Source organism: Eutrema salsugineum, unplaced genomic scaffold (genome assembly GCF_000478725.1).
Source record: "Eutrema salsugineum unplaced genomic scaffold, Eutsalg1_0 scaffold_11, whole genome shotgun sequence".
Classification (NCBI taxonomy): domain Eukaryota; kingdom Viridiplantae; phylum Streptophyta; class Magnoliopsida; order Brassicales; family Brassicaceae; genus Eutrema; species Eutrema salsugineum.
The window spans coordinates 7,365,067-7,383,177 of NW_006256901.1; the positions used below are offsets into that span (position 1 = coordinate 7,365,067).

Here is an 18,111-nt window from a genome sequence, read left to right on the forward strand (position 1 = left end):
TCGACACCGGCTCTGCAATTTCAGGAATTTCTTCAGGATCTTCCAAATCCACGACTTCAGCTGCAGGAGGCGTCTTCTTGGGCTCAGAACTCAGATTTTTACCACTCCTCAACGTAATGGCACTGCAGTGGTGTCTTGGATTGGTGTCAGTCTTCCCAGGAAGAAAACCTTCTTGCCTTTTAACAGAACCTGCAGTTTGGGCAACCTGTGTATCGAGCTGCTTGACATGGGTGTTTAAAGCTTCGATTTTCCCATTCAGATCAAGGTAGAGAGCATCCATATTTCCATTGAAGTTCATGGTGAGCTTCTGCTGTCCTTCCAGAATCTGTTCTAGCATAGACTTCATCTCATTATCAGAAGTTTGAGGTTGAGCTGAAGGAGTGCTGTAGTTTCTGGAAAAACTGTTGTTGGAATAAGGCTTCTGGTATTGAGGCTTAGGCGTGTAACCAGAGAAGTTCTGATTGCTGTTGAAGGTGCTTCTCTGATTGTTTCCAATGTAGCTTCTGTTACATTGCTGATTACCAAACCTTTGACCCTGAAACCCTGATCCATTGACAAAATTGACATCTTCCTCCTCAGCTTCATCCTCAGGTTCGAAACTCTCTACTTCCTGTGCGAATCTGACAGACTTCTTACCCACTAGAAGACTATACACAGAGTCAAGTTTAGCTTTCACCTCAGCAATCTGCGATCTATCCATGTTCTCAGCTTGCTTCTTCCGCTCAAGATCAGCATTCTTGGTGCTATTGCTAGACGCCAAGTTTTCGATGAGCTCAACAGCTTCGTCTGGGTATCTGGTGTTGAAATTTCCATTGCTTTCTGCATCAAGAGTCATCTGATACCTCCAATCAATACCTCTGAAGAATATACCTAACAGCTGCACATCGCTGAAGCCATGATGGGGGCAGTCTCGCTGGTAAGACTTAAATCTCACCCAGGAAGCTTTGAACGCCTCAGTTGGTTCTTGAGAGAATGTCGAGATTTTTGTTCTCAATTTCTCAGACCTAGCATCATCGAAGAAGTTGTGCTGGAAGGCATTCCTGGTCTCCTCCCAAGTAGTGAGTGATCCTGGCTCAATTGCTTTAACCAGTTAGCTGCTTCTCCAGCAAGAGAATAAGGAAACAACTTGCAGAGGAGGAAATCATTGGACACTCCATTGTATTTGATGCTGGTGACCAAGTCCTCAAACCTCTCGATGTGATCCATAGGGTGCTCATGAGAGTGACCATGAAAGGGATGCTGACCCACAAAAGTGTAGTACACAGGTTTCAGCTCAAAATCGTTCCTTTGAAACGCAGGGGCGCAAATCGCAGACCGATTTGCATAGAACTGCTCAGGCCTGTTGTAATCTCCAAGTGTTCGTCCCCGACCAGCTGCAGGTGCAGGTTCCCACACATTCCGATCTTCTGGAACGTTCCTTTGATTTGGAACGATCACAGCATTACCACGCGGTGCAGGTGGTGGATTCTGATTAACAACATCCACTGGTAAAGGTGCTGGTGGAATGATGTTACCATCTCCATCAAGCCTTTGGCCTCTCGCATTGCACACATGACCCTCTTGGTCTCTCTAGACTCCAGCATCATCACGAACAAGTCCGTTGGCGTTCTCCACCATTGCTGGATCTTTTGCTTTTCTGTTCGTTTGCTCTAACTCAACTAGCTCCTCGTTGCTCAAATTCACTAGCGGGATGTCCTTGTTGCTTCTGGTTCCACGAGTATGCATAAACCTGAAGTACCAAAAACAAAGAGAGAAAACGAAATAAGTAAATTAGGTTATAAAAACGAAAGGTGTCGAGCGACACCACAAGTGGTGTCTCGCTCGACACTAAGAAAAACTTAGTCGAAACTCAAAAACTAGGTTTAATGGCGAAATCAAGTCCCCGGCAACGGCGCCAAAACTTGATCTGCTCAAAGTTTAATCCCTAAGCTACTCTGCAAGAGCACAGATGTGCAGTTGTAGTATGTAGGGGTCGAACCACAGAGACAAGAGATCACTCAATAAACCTTATAGAGATCGAATTACGCTAAGCAGAAATATTGAAAATAATTAGCAATGCAACAGAAATAAACTAAGCAGCAGTAAAAACGGTTTGTAAGATTCAGATGGATGGAGGGCGTTTCTCAGGAAATCAATGAATGCAGATCAATCGATTAGCCAGGGTTCAGGTTTAAGCACGGTTCTTGAACTCGAAACACAGATTTATAATTAACCAACTTCCGTTGTGAAAATTATCTAAGTTAAAATCCTAGCATTCCAAATTCCTTTGCAAATCCTACAGATTTAAACCAGCTTTAATGCACAAGTTCGATATGTTCACAAAGCATCTAAACCAAATTTCTTTGCGAATAACTACTTTGCTCACCCTAAGTTCTTTCCAGTTATTCAATTACACTTCCGTGTCAATTAAGCAACCTAAGATCTAAGTTCTAGGTGATCAGTCCAGAATTAGCTTTAAGAACAACCTATGGTGAAGAGCTAATCAGATTATGAACCCTAACTAAATCAATTAATCAAACATCCAGAGAAAACCTTTATGAGAACCCTAAACCTAACAAGCTAACTACTCAGACATGGATATTGAAACAACACACATGATTGAATAGATTGCAATAAGAAGATGAATAAAATAAATAAAGGAGTTTGAAATCTTCTCTCTAAATGAACAGAGTTCAGACTTGTCTCCCCTAGCTCTCAAAATCGCCCCAAAGCAAAAACTCAGAGTATCTCTCTCTCAAAAATCTAAGGTAATCGTAAAAAGGGCATAAAAATCCTATATATATCTCTAAAACATGTTATGGGCCTTCTTGGAATTATTTGGGAACTTCTGGGCCCAACTCCTTCAAACAGGAAACAAAATCGTTTTTTCCTTATTTCTTTGACAAGTGTCGAGCGTCACTCTCCATGGTGTCGAGCGACACTAAAGCACAAAATCCATCCTTGACGAATTTGATTCCGATTAAGCTCCAAAGTGCTCCAAAATCTCCAGTTAAGCTCCAAACATACCTAAGACCTGTAAAGACTCCAAAAGACTCGAAAAACACTAGAAAGACTCTATAAATAAGACCTATACCATGGTTAAAAACCATAAAAACCATAAAAACCATGATATATCAGCGTCGTTCCCTCTTTCATCATCTTTCGTCCATGCAACGCGTCTATACAATAAATAATTCTTCTCACGTGAGTAAATGCTGAGTAGACAAATATTTGAATACCGAGAATATCTCAGTAATCCAGAAAAATATCCGAATATTGCAGTATATGAGTAAAAATCATATATTTTCAATAACGCATTAATGAGAGTAGCAGTTATTCATCTCTCTCAAACGGTCGCGTTTACTAGACGAGACTACTCACTTCCTCCATTTTCTATAATTTAAGTTCGCAAATCAAATCCATACGGAAAGAAGTTTCAAAATCCATTCTACTTCTTCATTACCTTCCCAAGTCCATCACTTTTTCCTTCATCGTCTCTCTTAGGGTTCAGATTTTCCTTTTATATTACAAAATCCATCATTTTCTCTTAGGGTTTCAGATCTTTGCCTCAAAATCCCTTTCACAAAACTCGGCCTCGACCACTTTCATATATAAATCCATGGCAGAGTACTCCTACCTACTAGCCCTACCAGACGAACTACTGGAAAAGGTTCAGGCAACATCGGCTAACACAATTGGTGACCTAATACGGATTCGCTCGATTTATCATAGGTTCAATGACTGCACCAGAGGCCCTGGCTCCTATGCTAAAGTTGATCCGTTTAATATGGGTCATCCAGTGGATCAAGATGTGCATCTCATCATTAATGTCTTCAGAGAGTTCTATGATGCACAAAATCCAGGCATGCTTTTCATGCGACGTATACAACTCTATTTTCATCGACACAATTTTGGAGGGATTCAACTGATAAAGGATGCGGCGGATAGAGGGTACACGCGTGCAGTATATGTCTACGGGATGTTCATGAAACTTGTTATGGAACATCCCGAGGGTGATGAGTACCTCATCAAACTAAGCTGGGAAACAATAAGGAAGTGCAGCCGCGAGCTCGTTGAAGAAGTATATCTTGGTTGGCCAATGGCGTTGCCAGAGATATTCGATGAAAGCCACCGTCGCTTTTTACCGTGCCTCAATACTCTTATCCAATGTCCGTGCGGTATAGTTAACTGATGGGAGTGTTGGTGGAATGATGAGTATAAATAGGGAACATCTGCAACTACTGCTTCTTAACTCGCGAATGCGGAAGGTTCTTCCTATATGTGTATCGGGTAGTTAGGGTTTTTCCTGAAATGGTCAACTGGTGAATGTGTCTGATGTTTTGTGTCTTATGTTTTTTGTTTTTTGTACTTCCTTATGTTCTGGATTCCTTATGTACACAATTCGTTATGTTTTGTACTCCCTTATGTTATGTATAAACATTATTCTAATAATATTAACTCGAACTGTTTAGGCCTAGTATTCCGCATAATAAGTGGTTACACCAAATAATACTAAGATGGTTACACCAAATAATACTAGGTTATACAATTTACATGTGGGTTCACCAATAATACCAAGTTTTCCCAATATTTGGTTTTCAATAATCCAAATAATACATACTTATCCAAAATTAATAATACAAATAGAAGTACACACCCTAATACAGTTTAATCCAAATACAAATACATATATCAAATGTCAAAGGAGACTTAACGTCTCTGCCTTGTGTTTGGCCCTAGCTTCGATTGCTCTTGTTTCCGTTTACCTGCACCCAATTCTACATTCACAGCGTCAGCACCATCTGGTTCTACCTACACATACCAAGTAATACAACATAGTGTTACCACGAAATATTAAGTATTACCAAAATAATGGATATTACTCTTCAAACTTCAATACCTCTTTACTTCTAAGCAGGTACGGAGATCGGGCTACAAGCTGCTCCGCCTCCTTCTGCTCTGCCTCTTTCAGCTCTGCCTCTTTCAGCTCTGCCTCTTTCAGCTCCGCCTCATTCAGCTCCGCCTCATTCATATCCGGCTCTTTCTGCTCCACCTCCTTCTGCTCTGCCTCCTTCAGATCCGCCTCCTTCTGCTCTGCCTCCTTCTGCTCCAACTCCTTCTGCTCCGGCTCCTTCTGCTCTGGCTCCATCTGCTCCGGCTCCTTCTGCTTCTTCTTCGGCTGTTTCTGCTTTCTCGCTTTCTCAGTTATCACCACACTTTCAAGTTTCTCTCCACCTTGTTCATATTCATGTTCTGCATCATTTCGAAAAACTTCTCCTCCCTCATCTCCTGGTCCTTCCCTTTCTCTTCTTGTCTCTTTTACATATTGTTCTACAGAGCAGAGTCTTGTATCAAAGCCATCCATCCAGGCACTGATTCAGAGAAACTGAGCGTTCATACTCTTCTGCAAGCTCTGAAGCTGTTCCACCAATCCAAGAGGCGCCACATTCTCCGTCCCCACATTATTCTTAGCCGCTGCAGGATGGTTTACCCACTCCTTATTATCTTGGGGATCAACATCGATCTTGCATATCTCTTTCCAGAATATCGGCTTCTTTTCCTCAACTAAACGCCTCGTCCAATTTTCAGGAACGATATCATCGACATCTTCCTCTTCATTCCTCTCCATGGCTCCAGCAAGCATAATTACCTCATCCTTGGATGGTTGCAATATACTCTCGATGACCCTAGTGTTACCCAGTGTTTCATAGAGTTCCGACAAAGAGAAAACTTTTAGGGTGAATGGTTGGAACTTCTGCCTGCACATCCAAGGACACTCCCTCTCTGCTCCTCTAACATCTTCTCTGTATTTGTTATTCAGACATGGGATGACCTCAAAAGCTAGCAACTACACATAAACCCAACAAATTACACTTAAGCTTATAGTATTACATACTTACAAATTCGTTATAATGTGACATACCTACAAGGGAGTAACAAAGCTTGGAAATGTCCTAGCATCTGTTTTGACGACCCCTTTGAAATGCCTCATTGTGTGCTCAATCTCCTTCATATTTAGATCGAATGAATACCTACCCCAAGGAAACCTTTTACCAGCCTCAAGATCATCCACAATCCTCAGGAATAAGGAGTCAACAGATGGTGCTCCCTTACCGGTTTTTGTTTTCCCACTAATTATAGAGGATAAGAAGTAGGCGACACACATCTTCAACCGATCAGGATGAGCTAGCTCTTGCATCGACTCTAGCTTTTTCTCAACAGCAGCAAGGGAGGGGACGGTTTCCTGAAAATATCTATTCTTAAAACGAAGAACTTCCTATGCTCTCATAGTCCTTTGGGTAAGATAGAAAGTCTAATCCACACAAAAGGGCATGCTCTCTAAGGGAATAATGAATTGGTACGCCATTCATTACAAACCAAGCTTCCCTCTTCTTATTTGTGTTTGCTGTCCAAAGAAGAAGCAACCACATTCTCATCTCTTGTGTGTCGTGTCCTCATGCATGGCCCTATGCATGTGCCAAAAGTGCTTGAACTTGGGTGTTTTGTAAACCATATCAGCTCATGGGGTTCAAGGTCTAGGGACTCCAATTTTGCAACAGCTTTGTGGATATAACTTCTTGTTCCCAGCTTTATTGCATTATGATACTGACTGGGCTGGAAGAACATTCTCACGGGTGGCAATGGCTGGTTCTCCTCCTCCTCAACTTCAGTTTCCGTATTTTCAGTAGTGTTCTGCCACAACACTATCTGATTATTACCCGTCTCTGAATCGGCAACTCCTTCTACCATTTTCTCTTGCGATGATTCGGATTTTGAGTACAGTTCTTGTCTAGCATATCTAAACACTCTTTCGATACCATCCATGACTCTTATTTTGTAATTACCAACCAAATAGAGAACATATATTTTGGATTCCACACAAAATCGAGTTCAAATCTACAAAGTAATCTAAATAGAAATTAGAAATCAGAGGACAAATCAGATGACGAAGATGAACGAACCTGATTTAGCGTTGATTCAAGACAGGCAGCAGCAAATCACTCGTAGTTGTCCCAGAGAATACTAGACGAAGACGACGACGAGAAGACGATTTCGAAATTTAAATTTTTTTTTAAAAAAAAATTCCAAGTATAATTGCTATTTAGGGTTTGACGTACCACAATTTTGACCGAAGATCCGATTTCTTTGGATTCAACCTGATATGACAGACTGGGTGTGGATCTTCGTGGTTGGGTTCGTAAATATGCAACTTTACTAAGGACCCCCAAGTATTTGACCGATTTTCTTCCTTTTTCTTCCTTTAAAATAAATCGAAAACAAATTAAATATTATGAGGAGGAAATATGAGAATTTCTTTAATGCGCAAAGAGTACGCGAGATTATTCCTCCTTTTGCAAGAGTTTAGGACACAATAACATGGTTCCACACAAAAAACTGGTAAAAATGTAGTTTGTTAAATCTGGTTACAATCTTTTACAAAGCCAAACAGATCAGCCTTCTTCTCCTTCAATGAACTTTTATCAATCTGTAAACAGTAACATCCCTCCAAAAACTATAACACTATTTCATATTATAGGATGGAGAATTTGGAAGCAGCAGAATGATATACTTTTTAGTACAAAATGTGGTTAACCTCAAATCATGGTTGGAAGCAGCAGAGATAAATCAAGAAACTCTGAAACCACGGTTTAATCAGAAAGGATGTTCCACGAGCTATTCATCAAGCTGATCAATACTGTTTTTAATAAGAGAAATTTACACTCAGTATCACTTTCTGAGTTTAGTTTACACAAAATCACTTTCTGCTACTATAACACTTATTCAGCTTTTAGATTGACTAGATTACAATTCTATCATTGTCAATTACACATAATTACAAATAAAAAATAAAAAGCCACACTCTCTCTCTTGTCTTTCTTTCTCTGTGACTACAGTATATTTTATTTCTTTATTATTTTCTCTTTCCTCTATTTCTTCCAACTTATATTTCTCATATTTTATTTTGTTTATTTTCATTTTATAAAAAAAAAAAATTTTGCAATTATTTTCACACTATTAGTTATATCTATTTTATGTCTATATTTTGATACCCATTTTATAATAGTTTACATAATTATATAATTTATATATATTATATAAAAAATACATATATACATATAATGTGTACATGTATACCATATTATCGTGAAGCAGCATGTATGTTCATGTAATTGCATCCACGTGTACCATATTATCGTGGAGGAGCATGTATGTTCATGTAATTGCATCCACGTGTACCATATGTGCGTGAATACGTTTATATATACATGTAACTTCGTCCACATAGACCACATGTTCGTGGATACGTCTAAATATGGATACATGTACGTATCCATGTAGACACAACTATATAACTTGTATGTTTTATCTAATTATACGTATTACATATAAGTAAACTATTGAAAAATAGTACTCAAAATATAGATATAAAAGAGATATAACTGATAGTGTAAACATAACTATGAAATTATTTTTTTAAAAATAAGAAAATAAACTAAATAAAATATAGAGAATATAAGTGTGAGAAAAAGAGAGGAAAGAGAAAAAAAATGACGTCAGAAAAAGGAGACAAGAGAGAGAGTGTGACTTTTTATTTTTAATTTGATTTATTTTTAGCCTAAAAATTACAAAGAGTAAAAGAAGGATAAAATTATAATCTAGCCAATGTAAAAGCTGAATAAGTGTTATAGTAGCAGAAAGTAATATTTTGTGTAATTGAAAGAAACAAAGTGATATAAATTGTAAACGACTCTTTTAATAATTGTTATGTAGATGCTTCTTAGACTTCACCAAACCAGGAACTACAAGCAATACAAACTGGGCACGGGACAAGTACTTGCTAATTTTCCGGTACTTGCTACTTAGCTTGATCCGTTCAAATAATTCAATTTGCTACTTATATTTGACACGTTTAAAACAAGTACTTGTTATATCAAGCATTTGCGAAAAATTGGAGTATTTGCAAGTTACTTGAGCCAACTTGTTACTTGCCAAAATCCATTACTTAAATCTCAAGTACTTGATTACTTGAATCTAAAATACTTGTACACTTGATTATTTGAACCTAAATACTTGAAATTAAAAAAATTCCATACAAAAAGTCAATAAATATGCTAACGAAAAATAAAACTGAAATATCGATATGTGATCAAAACCATATAACAAGTATTTTTAAACGGGTAGCGAATATTTTTTTTTAACAAGTTACAAGTAATAAGACAAATAACAAAACAAGTATTAAAAATATTAATGATACCTGATACTTAACCCGTATTTGCAAGTAATAGATTTCTATGACTTGTTACCCGACTTGATAATAACAAATACTTGTTTTTTCAAGGCGAGTACGAAGCAAGTAACGAGTACAGGACAAATATCAAGTATTTGTGTCCAGTCCGACTAGAGATTGCTCTTAGCACCTCCATGATCATCTCATCCATGATCTCCTTATGAGAAGCTTTGAGATCACTCAATGTATCCAGCACAATAAGCTTCACAATGTTATCATTCTGATAAAGAAGAAGCTCGCAGTAGATTTTGGCAGCTGCTCTAATAGCAGTAGAAGCAGATGACAAAGAAACAAGTGTTTGAGCACATTCATAACTGACTGCACATGAAGACGCATTTAACAAATAGATAACGATCTTAAGATACTTCCCCTTTGACCAAAAAGAAAAAAAAGAAAAGAAAACATAGTGACCATATTGTTTTCTAAACTTCTCTGCTTAGTTTTCGAAAAAATACATTTTTCGGGTTTGTGTATTTCACCTGTATATTACCATGTAAATTACCATGTATTTTCTTGGTATTTTAATGAAGTTTAGATGGAAAAAATACAAATCACGAGGACCATAATAAGTGGTTGAGAATGAGACAAGACAACATTTTGAAAAATATTCTTGCGAGTTACGACTGCAGAATGCAATACACCATTTGAGCTGAATCATTTTAACATTTTATTTTGTTTTAAAAAATCAAATATTAACAAAATTATTTAGAAAACTATAGTTGATTTACTGGTTGATCAACAATTCATTAAAGCTTCTCCATCAAGTATATGGATTCAAGTTTCAAATCATGCGACTTATGCAGAATAATAAAAATAAAATTATCTAAGGTTTTCAGCAAACGTAGTGCATATATAACCGTGGTTTAACATGTCAAAACAAAATTATTTATCGTAAACGTAATGTAGATAGAATGATAAAACTTTTTTTTGCTAATGGCATTTTTTAGAATAATAAAACTTATTGTCGTATATCATTATAACTTTATAAGCGATATTCATCATTATTGAATCATCATGTGATTATTTTAAAATTTGTAATAGTTAATAATTCAGAAATATAAAAGAAAAACAAAATTAAACTCAACAAATTATTTTTTATATATATATATATATATTTTTTTTTTCCCATTAAATTTAAAAGAAATTAAATAACAAAAAAAAGGCTTAACAGAAAATATCCATTCACTTCTCTTCTCTTCTCTCTCGCTTCTTCCTCCTTCCCCCTCTCCGTTTCTTTCTCCAATACCTCTAATGGCGGACAAGCTAGCTCTCCCTCTTCTTCTTCCAAGCACTCCTTCCTCAAAACCCTTGTTTCACGACCAAAACCACCACCACCAACTCTCTAGAACGCCCTTTCTTACATCGCCACTTTCATCACAACCTCCACCACCTCCAGTAGAACCTCTCCTCCACGACGTCTTCCTCCACCAAAACCCTAATTCGAGAAAACCCATAACCCCACAAACCCCTAAAAACCGTAACCGGACCCGAATCGGAAAATCCCGCGACCCTAACCTCGGGAAACCTTGGTCCTACAATGGCTTATCTCCACAAGGTCAGCAAATCCTCCGTTCGTTAATCGAACCGTCTTTCGATTCCGGCCAACTAGACGCTCTTCTCTCTCAGCTATTCGAGCCGTATAAAGATAATCAAATGGAGTCTTCGTCGTCTTCTTCTACTTCCTCAGAGTTAGTCGCTCTTCTTAAAGGATTAGGATTCCACAAGAGATTCGATTTGGCGTTGAGTGCGTTTGATTGGTTTATGAAGCAAAAGGATTATCAAATCATGTTGGATAACTCTGTTGTTGCTGTAGTTATCTCAATGTTGGGTAAAGAAGGAAGAGTCTCTTCCGCTTCGATTTTGTTCAATGGTTTGCTTGAAAAAGGGTTTTCACTCGATGTTTACTCGTACACTTCGCTGATATCGGCGTTTGCGAATAGTGGAAGGTATAGAGATGCTGTAATGGTGTTTAAGAAGATGGAGGAAGAAGGTTGTAAACCGACTTTGATTACTTACAACGTTATTCTGAATGTATTTGGGAAAATGGGTACTCCTTGGAACAAGATCATGTCCCTCGTGAAGAAGATGAAGAGTGAAGGGATTGCTCCTGATGCGTATACGTATAACACGCTTATAACTTGTTGTAAAAGAGGCTCTTTGCACGAAGAAGCTGCTCGGGTTTTCGAGGAGATGAAGGTTGCTGGGTTTAGTCATGATAAGGTTACTTACAACGCGTTGTTAGATGTTTATGGTAAGTCTCATCGGCCTAAAGAAGCTATGAAGGTTTTGAATGAGATGGAGCTTAGTGGGTTTACACCGAGCATTGTGACTTATAACTCGTTGATATCTGCTTATGCGCGTGATGGGATGCTTGATGAAGCAATGGAGCTTAAGAACCAGATGGTGGAGAAGGGAATGAAGCCTGATGTTTTCACTTACACGACGCTTTTATCGGGATTCGAGAGAGCTGGGAAGGTTGAATCCGCTATGAGTGTCTTTGAAGAGATGAGAAACGCTGGATGCAAACCGAATATTTGTACTTTTAATGCGTTTATAAAGATGTATGGGAACAGGGGAAAGTTTGCAGAGATGATGAAGATATTCGATGAGATTAACGTGTGTGGTCTTTCTCCAGACATTGTCACTTGGAACACGCTATTAGCAGTGTTTGGCCAAAACGGGATGGATTCAGAAGTGTCGGGTGTATTCAAGGAGATGAAGAGAGCAGGTTTCATACCCGAAAGAGAGACTTTCAACACGCTAATCAGTGCTTATAGTCGATGTGGCTCCTTTGAACAAGCTATGACTGTTTACAGGCGGATGCTTGAAGCTGGAGTCACTCCTGATCTTTCCACTTATAATACTGTGTTGGCAGCTTTGGCACGTGGAGGAATGTGGGAACAATCTGAGAAAGTTCTTGCAGAGATGGAAGATGGTCGATGCAAACCGAATGAATTAACTTACTGTTCTCTTCTTCACGCATATGCAAACGGCAAGGAGATAGGTCGGATGCATTTCTTAGCGGAAGAAGTGTATTCTGGAGTTATCGAGCCTCGAGCTGTGCTTTTGAAGACGCTAGTCTTGGTTTGTAGTAAATGTGATCTTTTGCCAGAGGCTGAACGTGCATTCTCTGAGCTTAAAGAAAGAGGGTTTTCACCAGACATAACCACATTGAACTCCATGGTTTCGATATACGGAAGAAGGCAGATGGTGGCTAAGGCGAACGAAGTCTTGGACTACATGAAAGAGATGGGTTTCACACCGAGCATGGCGACTTACAATAGCCTCATGTATATGCATAGCCGGTCCACGGATTTCGGGAAATCCGAGGAGGTCTTGAGGGAGATACAGGCTAAAGGGATCAAACCAGATATCATATCTTACAACACAGTCATTTACGCGTATTGTAGGAATACTCGGATGAGAGATGCTTCTAGAATATTCGCAGAGATGAGGGAGTCAGGGATTGTTCCTGATGTTATCACCTACAATACGTTTATTGGTTCTTATGCGGCTGATTCGATGTTTGAGGAGGCCATTGGGGTCGTTAGGTACATGATCAAGAATGGTTGTAGACCGAACCAAAACACATATAACTCCATTGTCGATGGTTACTGCAAGTTAAACAGGAAAGATGAAGCAAAGCTGTTTGCTGAAGATCTGAGGAATCTTGATCCACATGCACCTAAAGATGAGGATCGTAGGTTACTGGAACGCATACTGAAGAAACGGCCATAAGATCTTCAGGATTCTACATTGAGGACTATTGGCTGTGCCTGCTTATCTGCTTATCGCGATAAGCTATACAATATCCGTAGCTGACCCTTCATCAGTTTCACTTGTACAGATGAAACCCGAAGTATGAAACTGTATAGGCCGTTGGTGGTTTTTTGTTAGCGATGTATGGAACAGATGCTCTTACCCGGTTCAAACTCTGCCCATCTCTGTTCCAGATGATCTCTCTGGTGATGGGAAATGGAACTAGTTTTGCTTAAAATGATGTGAAAGGGCTTATAAACTATGGGTATTGGAGCATGATTGCCTAAGTTGTTACATTAGAAAGAAGTAGAGATCTTTTGCTTTTTGTTGTGTGAGGCTGAGAACTACGAATCATAGTGGTTGATTTATAAGATCAGTTACTGTATATGTTGTCAGATGTATTGTAGCTTTATATATGACATAGAATTTTCATATCTATGAGAGCATCAGAGCAAGATACTCATCTGAAACCTAGGATGTTTTCTCTATGAATATGACATGCAAAATACATTTGTTCACTATAATAAACATTCACTCAATGTTAGACAAAAAAAAAAATCATTAAATGATGTATAACACTAGATGTTTGAATGGTATTATTTGCCTGGTGTTCCAATAAACAAATTTAATGCAGCCGGAGACCCTATCTATGCATTCTCAGACGAAACAGGTCACAAATTCTTTGACGTCTGTGACTGTGACTATTGCCTAATGAGTAGCTCAGATGAAGAAGAAAAACCAAGGCGAAGAAAAAAGAAATCATCCCAGTAAATTCTCAAGGAACGATATGAATCTGGAGACCTAGATGTTGGTCTTCTAGGAGAACCTACAGGGAAGGAGTTTGAATACTATGTCTTGTATTCGAACAGATCAACTCCACCAACACCTGACAATGAAGATGTCCGCACATGTTATATGTTCGGTTCTTCGTCCTCTCAAGAGCCAACATTTCCAACACGAGAATTTGAAGAAGGCAACATCAGGCACTCATGGAAAATCAGAAATCCGAACGTTAAAAATCCAGATGGAACGACAAAACAAATTATTGCAGCAGAAGCAACTTTAAATTGGCAATCACAAAACGCTATGGTCCAAAACCACCTCTTGAGCCAAATCGACAGAAATGTATCTATTTTGGACCTTTCAATCAAAGAAATTAACAAAAGGATAAGTTCTCTTCACCAAGAACTCTTACACCTGGTGACTATTGTTTCCACAACTTCCCCACTCATGTACCAAAAGGAGTCAGAGCTAAGATCCCTTAAAGTCCAATTACAATCATTACAAAACCAGCCCAAAACACAGACCCCAATGCCATATGATCTCTTCACACCCTATCCTATATATTCTCCACCAGCCATGACCCAAACACAACCTCTCTCCTTTTCCCATGACCCAAGTATCTTTGGATCATCCTCCTTCCTACCAACAAGAATCAAAGAACAACGTCCTGCAAAAAAGAAACACCCAACTGTTCCTAAAGAAACTCCGAAGATTTCTGCGCCAGAAACCACAAAGACCACTTCACCTGAAAAGAGTGAAGCACAGTTTATGGTGGAACACGCCAAAAATCTAATTTCTACATTTCTTGAACAAGTGGCGGAGCAAACAAAACCACCAAAGCAACAACGTTCTGCAAAAAGCCTGATGCCGCTACAAGAAAGTTCTGATGAGGAGTTCCTAATCCCAAACTTCATGATGGCCGAACCAACAGTAGAAGAAGAAGATATGGAAAGCGATGGCGGAAACATATCTGAAGACAGAAGAGAACCACAGAGGCCTCAAACTCCACCAGACTGGAATCCAAGAAGCCACACTGACTCACACAGTGGTTTCTCTTTCGACAATGTTCCCCCATCAAAATGGAGAGACAAAATCTACGAGATGCATGCATGGCTCACCGAACAACTGCTCAACCCAGGAGACACTCTCCCTACAGTAATAGACAAGCTAATCTCCAAATTCCATGGTCGTCTCAGACAGTGGTGGATCAGCCTTGGAGATTACAGACAGCTACAGATCCGCCAATCTCAATCAGTGGATACTGTAATTGGGCATATCCACAACAAATTTCTTGGCACATGGGATCACTATACAATCCAAGCAAGGGAGGAATACATGAGCATGAGATGCTGCTCTTTCAAAAGAAAAGATTTGGAGAAGCACTATGAGAGGATGTCAAAAAGATTCTACGCACTAAATGGAATTGACGATGTCAATCTCAAGCAGGCGTACTTGAACTCACTTCCAGAACCTCTTGGAAATGAGACATCTCGAATATTATCCCTAAAGAATATGACTCTAAGTCAAGCTTCTTTGGGAGAAATATACCAGATCTCGCTTTCAGCCCTCGAAAAGCTATGCAACCACCAAAAGTTCTTCAAACAGCTGCAAGAACAAGGAAAATTACTCGGAAGAGCATGTGACCGTCCAGAGCTCTCCATCAAATGCAAAGCAAAAAGGTTTGGATGTTCTACGAGTTATAAACAGGAGAAAAAATCCAGAAAGAAATGGCAAAAGAGGTATCCCAAGCTATCTGGTGGAAAGAAATGGAAATTCTTCAGGAGAAAGAAACAAAGAGGCTACAAGAAATCTGACAGATGCTACATCTGCAAAAAGAAAGGACATTATGCAAAACAGTGTCCAAATAAGAAGAAGAGGGATATTCTCCTTGGATATCTAGCCCAAGTAGAAGACATTGACGACTCAGACATCGAGTCTATCTTCTCTCTTGATGATGAACCAACTGATAATACAGTCCTTGCAATGGGAATCAAGCATGATGATGAATTCTCAGAAGAATCTGAAACCGAAGAAGAAGAGGATGCTGACGACCAATTCATGCTTTTTGATCTCTACACCCTAGACTCATGCAAGGTTGAAGAGTCAAAAGAAGCAGATTTGGCGTATCTATCCCAACCAGCTCCAAATGCCAAGATCTACATCTTCCCTACCAAATATGATAAGCCTATACCGGTGATAGCCTTCTTGATACGGGAGCTGCATCTTCAATCATCAAACCAGATATACTCCCATCAACCCATTGGGATCGGTGTTCAGTGGCCTTCAAAGCAGCAAATGGGCAGATATTTCACATCTCCCTTATCAATAAGCCCATCCATATCCAATTATTTCCAGGATATATGGTTAAATCTAAAGTATATGGGTCTGATCTTCCGGGAAAAGACTTCATACTTGGATTTGATATCCTACATAGCCTTAAAATAGTATCTTGGCACCCAAAAGGCCTTAAACACAAAAACCACCTGTTACCATGGACAACCATTTCCCATTTTTACCCCATGGAACTCCTGAACCCCATCAAAGAAGAAATTACCAAGACCTCTTGTGCCAGTTCTCACTCCGAATTCCTCACCAAATGTTCTTCACCCCTTTGGAAAAATCCAGACTTCTTCATATCCTTGCCATTCAAGAAAAATGAAGATATTAATCCCACAAAGGCTAGTCATCCAGGGATGAATCCAAATCATTATACTCTGGCACTTGAAGAAGTAAACCTACTCCAAAAGGAAGGTCTCATCAAAACAACAACTTCACCATGGGCATGCGAGGCTTTCTACGTCAACAAAAAGGCAGAACAAGTCCGAGGAAAATTGAGGTTAGTCATCAATTACCAGCCACTCAATCACTTCCTTGCTGATGACAAATTTCCATTACCGAAGCGGGAAGTCTTATTTCAACGGCTCCCACAAGCACAAGTGTTCTCAAAGTTTGACCTAAAAGCGGGATTCTGGCAATTGGGAATCAAGCCGGAGGATAGACCTAAAACAGGTTTTTGCATACCAGACCATCATTTCCAATGGAAGGTCATGCCATTTGGACTAAAGGTAGCCCCATCACTATTTCAAAAGGCAATGACAAAGATATTCGAGCCAATACTTCCAAATGCACTGGTAAACATCGATGATATCCTTTTGTTCTCTTCGGATATCGACTCCCATACCCGACTACTAGAGAAATTTCACAAGATCGTACAACAGTATGGCATCATGCTCTCCGAGAAAAAGATGGCCATTGGAGAGACAGAGATAGATTTTCTTGGCATGCATATCTCAAAAGGGCAATACCACCTACAGCCTCACATTGCAACACAGCTCAACAAATTCCCAGACGACAAGCTCTCTTTCAAACAAGTCCAACAATTCCTTGGAGTTGTCAATTACATGGCGGAATTCATTCATGGCTTAGCAAAGTACAGGTCAATCCTTTCAACACAACTAAAGAAAGATGCTCCTCATGGGACGAAAGATGTACAGAAGCAGTAAAAGAACTGAAACGGATCTCAAAGACTCTACCCTCATTGAAGATCCCTTCTAAAGGGAAAAAAATCCTACAAACTGATGCAAGTGACTGCTATTGGGGTGCTGTTCTCTTAGAAGAAGATGAAAAAGGGAAAAGAAGCATTTGCGGATACAAAAGTGGTGTTTTCAAAGACAGTGAAAAGCACTACCATTCTACCTACAAGGAAGTACTTGCAGTCAAGAGAGGCATAGAGAAATTCGAGTTCCACCTAGTCGGACAACACTTTCTCATCGAAATGGACATGTCCTCGTTCCCAAAGATGATTCAGTTCAAGCAAAAGATCTTGCCACAAGCAAAATTACTTAGATGGACAAGTTGGTTTTCACAGTGGAAGTTTGGCGTGAAGCACATCAAAAGAAAAGACAATTTTCTCCCCGACTTCCTATCCAGAACACAAAGGCAAATTTCAGCTGTCATACCAATGATATACACTCTCACTCCAACCGAAGAGTCCCTGAGGAACATGATTGCAAAGATGCCACAAGGAATACAAGAAAAGATCCTAGAGACTGCTCTAGTCTATCAAGGAACTGAGAAGCTCCATGGATTCTTGAAGCTCTATGTCTACAGATATGGTCTAGACCAAGGGCCACTCCTCCAGCTACTATATCATCCGGTATTCCCTTTCCTCACTACCATAAAATTAAACCCAACTCACTATGGTAAGTTTCCGCAAGAAGCGTATTTGCTGTAATGGTACCTAGCGGAACTGTACACCATTGGAGTACTCATTGAAAAAAGCAAACTACTTCATTATCTGG

General features: G+C 39.3%; 1 protein-coding gene and 1 non-coding gene across 2 annotated transcripts; both read left to right on the plus strand.

Moving 5' to 3' along the window:
* The first annotated feature begins 890 nt into the window (after positions 1-890).
* Positions 891-997, plus strand: LOC112090159. The gene has a single exon (XR_002901508.1). It is a non-coding gene; the product is annotated as a small nucleolar RNA R71 (small nucleolar RNA).
* A 9,472-nt stretch (positions 998-10,469) lies between these two features.
* LOC18026153 (pentatricopeptide repeat-containing protein At5g02860) lies at positions 10,470-13,441 on the plus strand. Its single transcript, XM_006409558.2, has one exon. It carries the CDS (start codon positions 10,520-10,522, stop codon positions 13,004-13,006), a length of 2,487 nt encoding a protein of 828 aa, XP_006409621.1. The 5' UTR covers positions 10,470-10,519; the 3' UTR covers positions 13,007-13,441.
* The last annotated feature ends 4,670 nt before the right edge of the window (positions 13,442-18,111 follow it).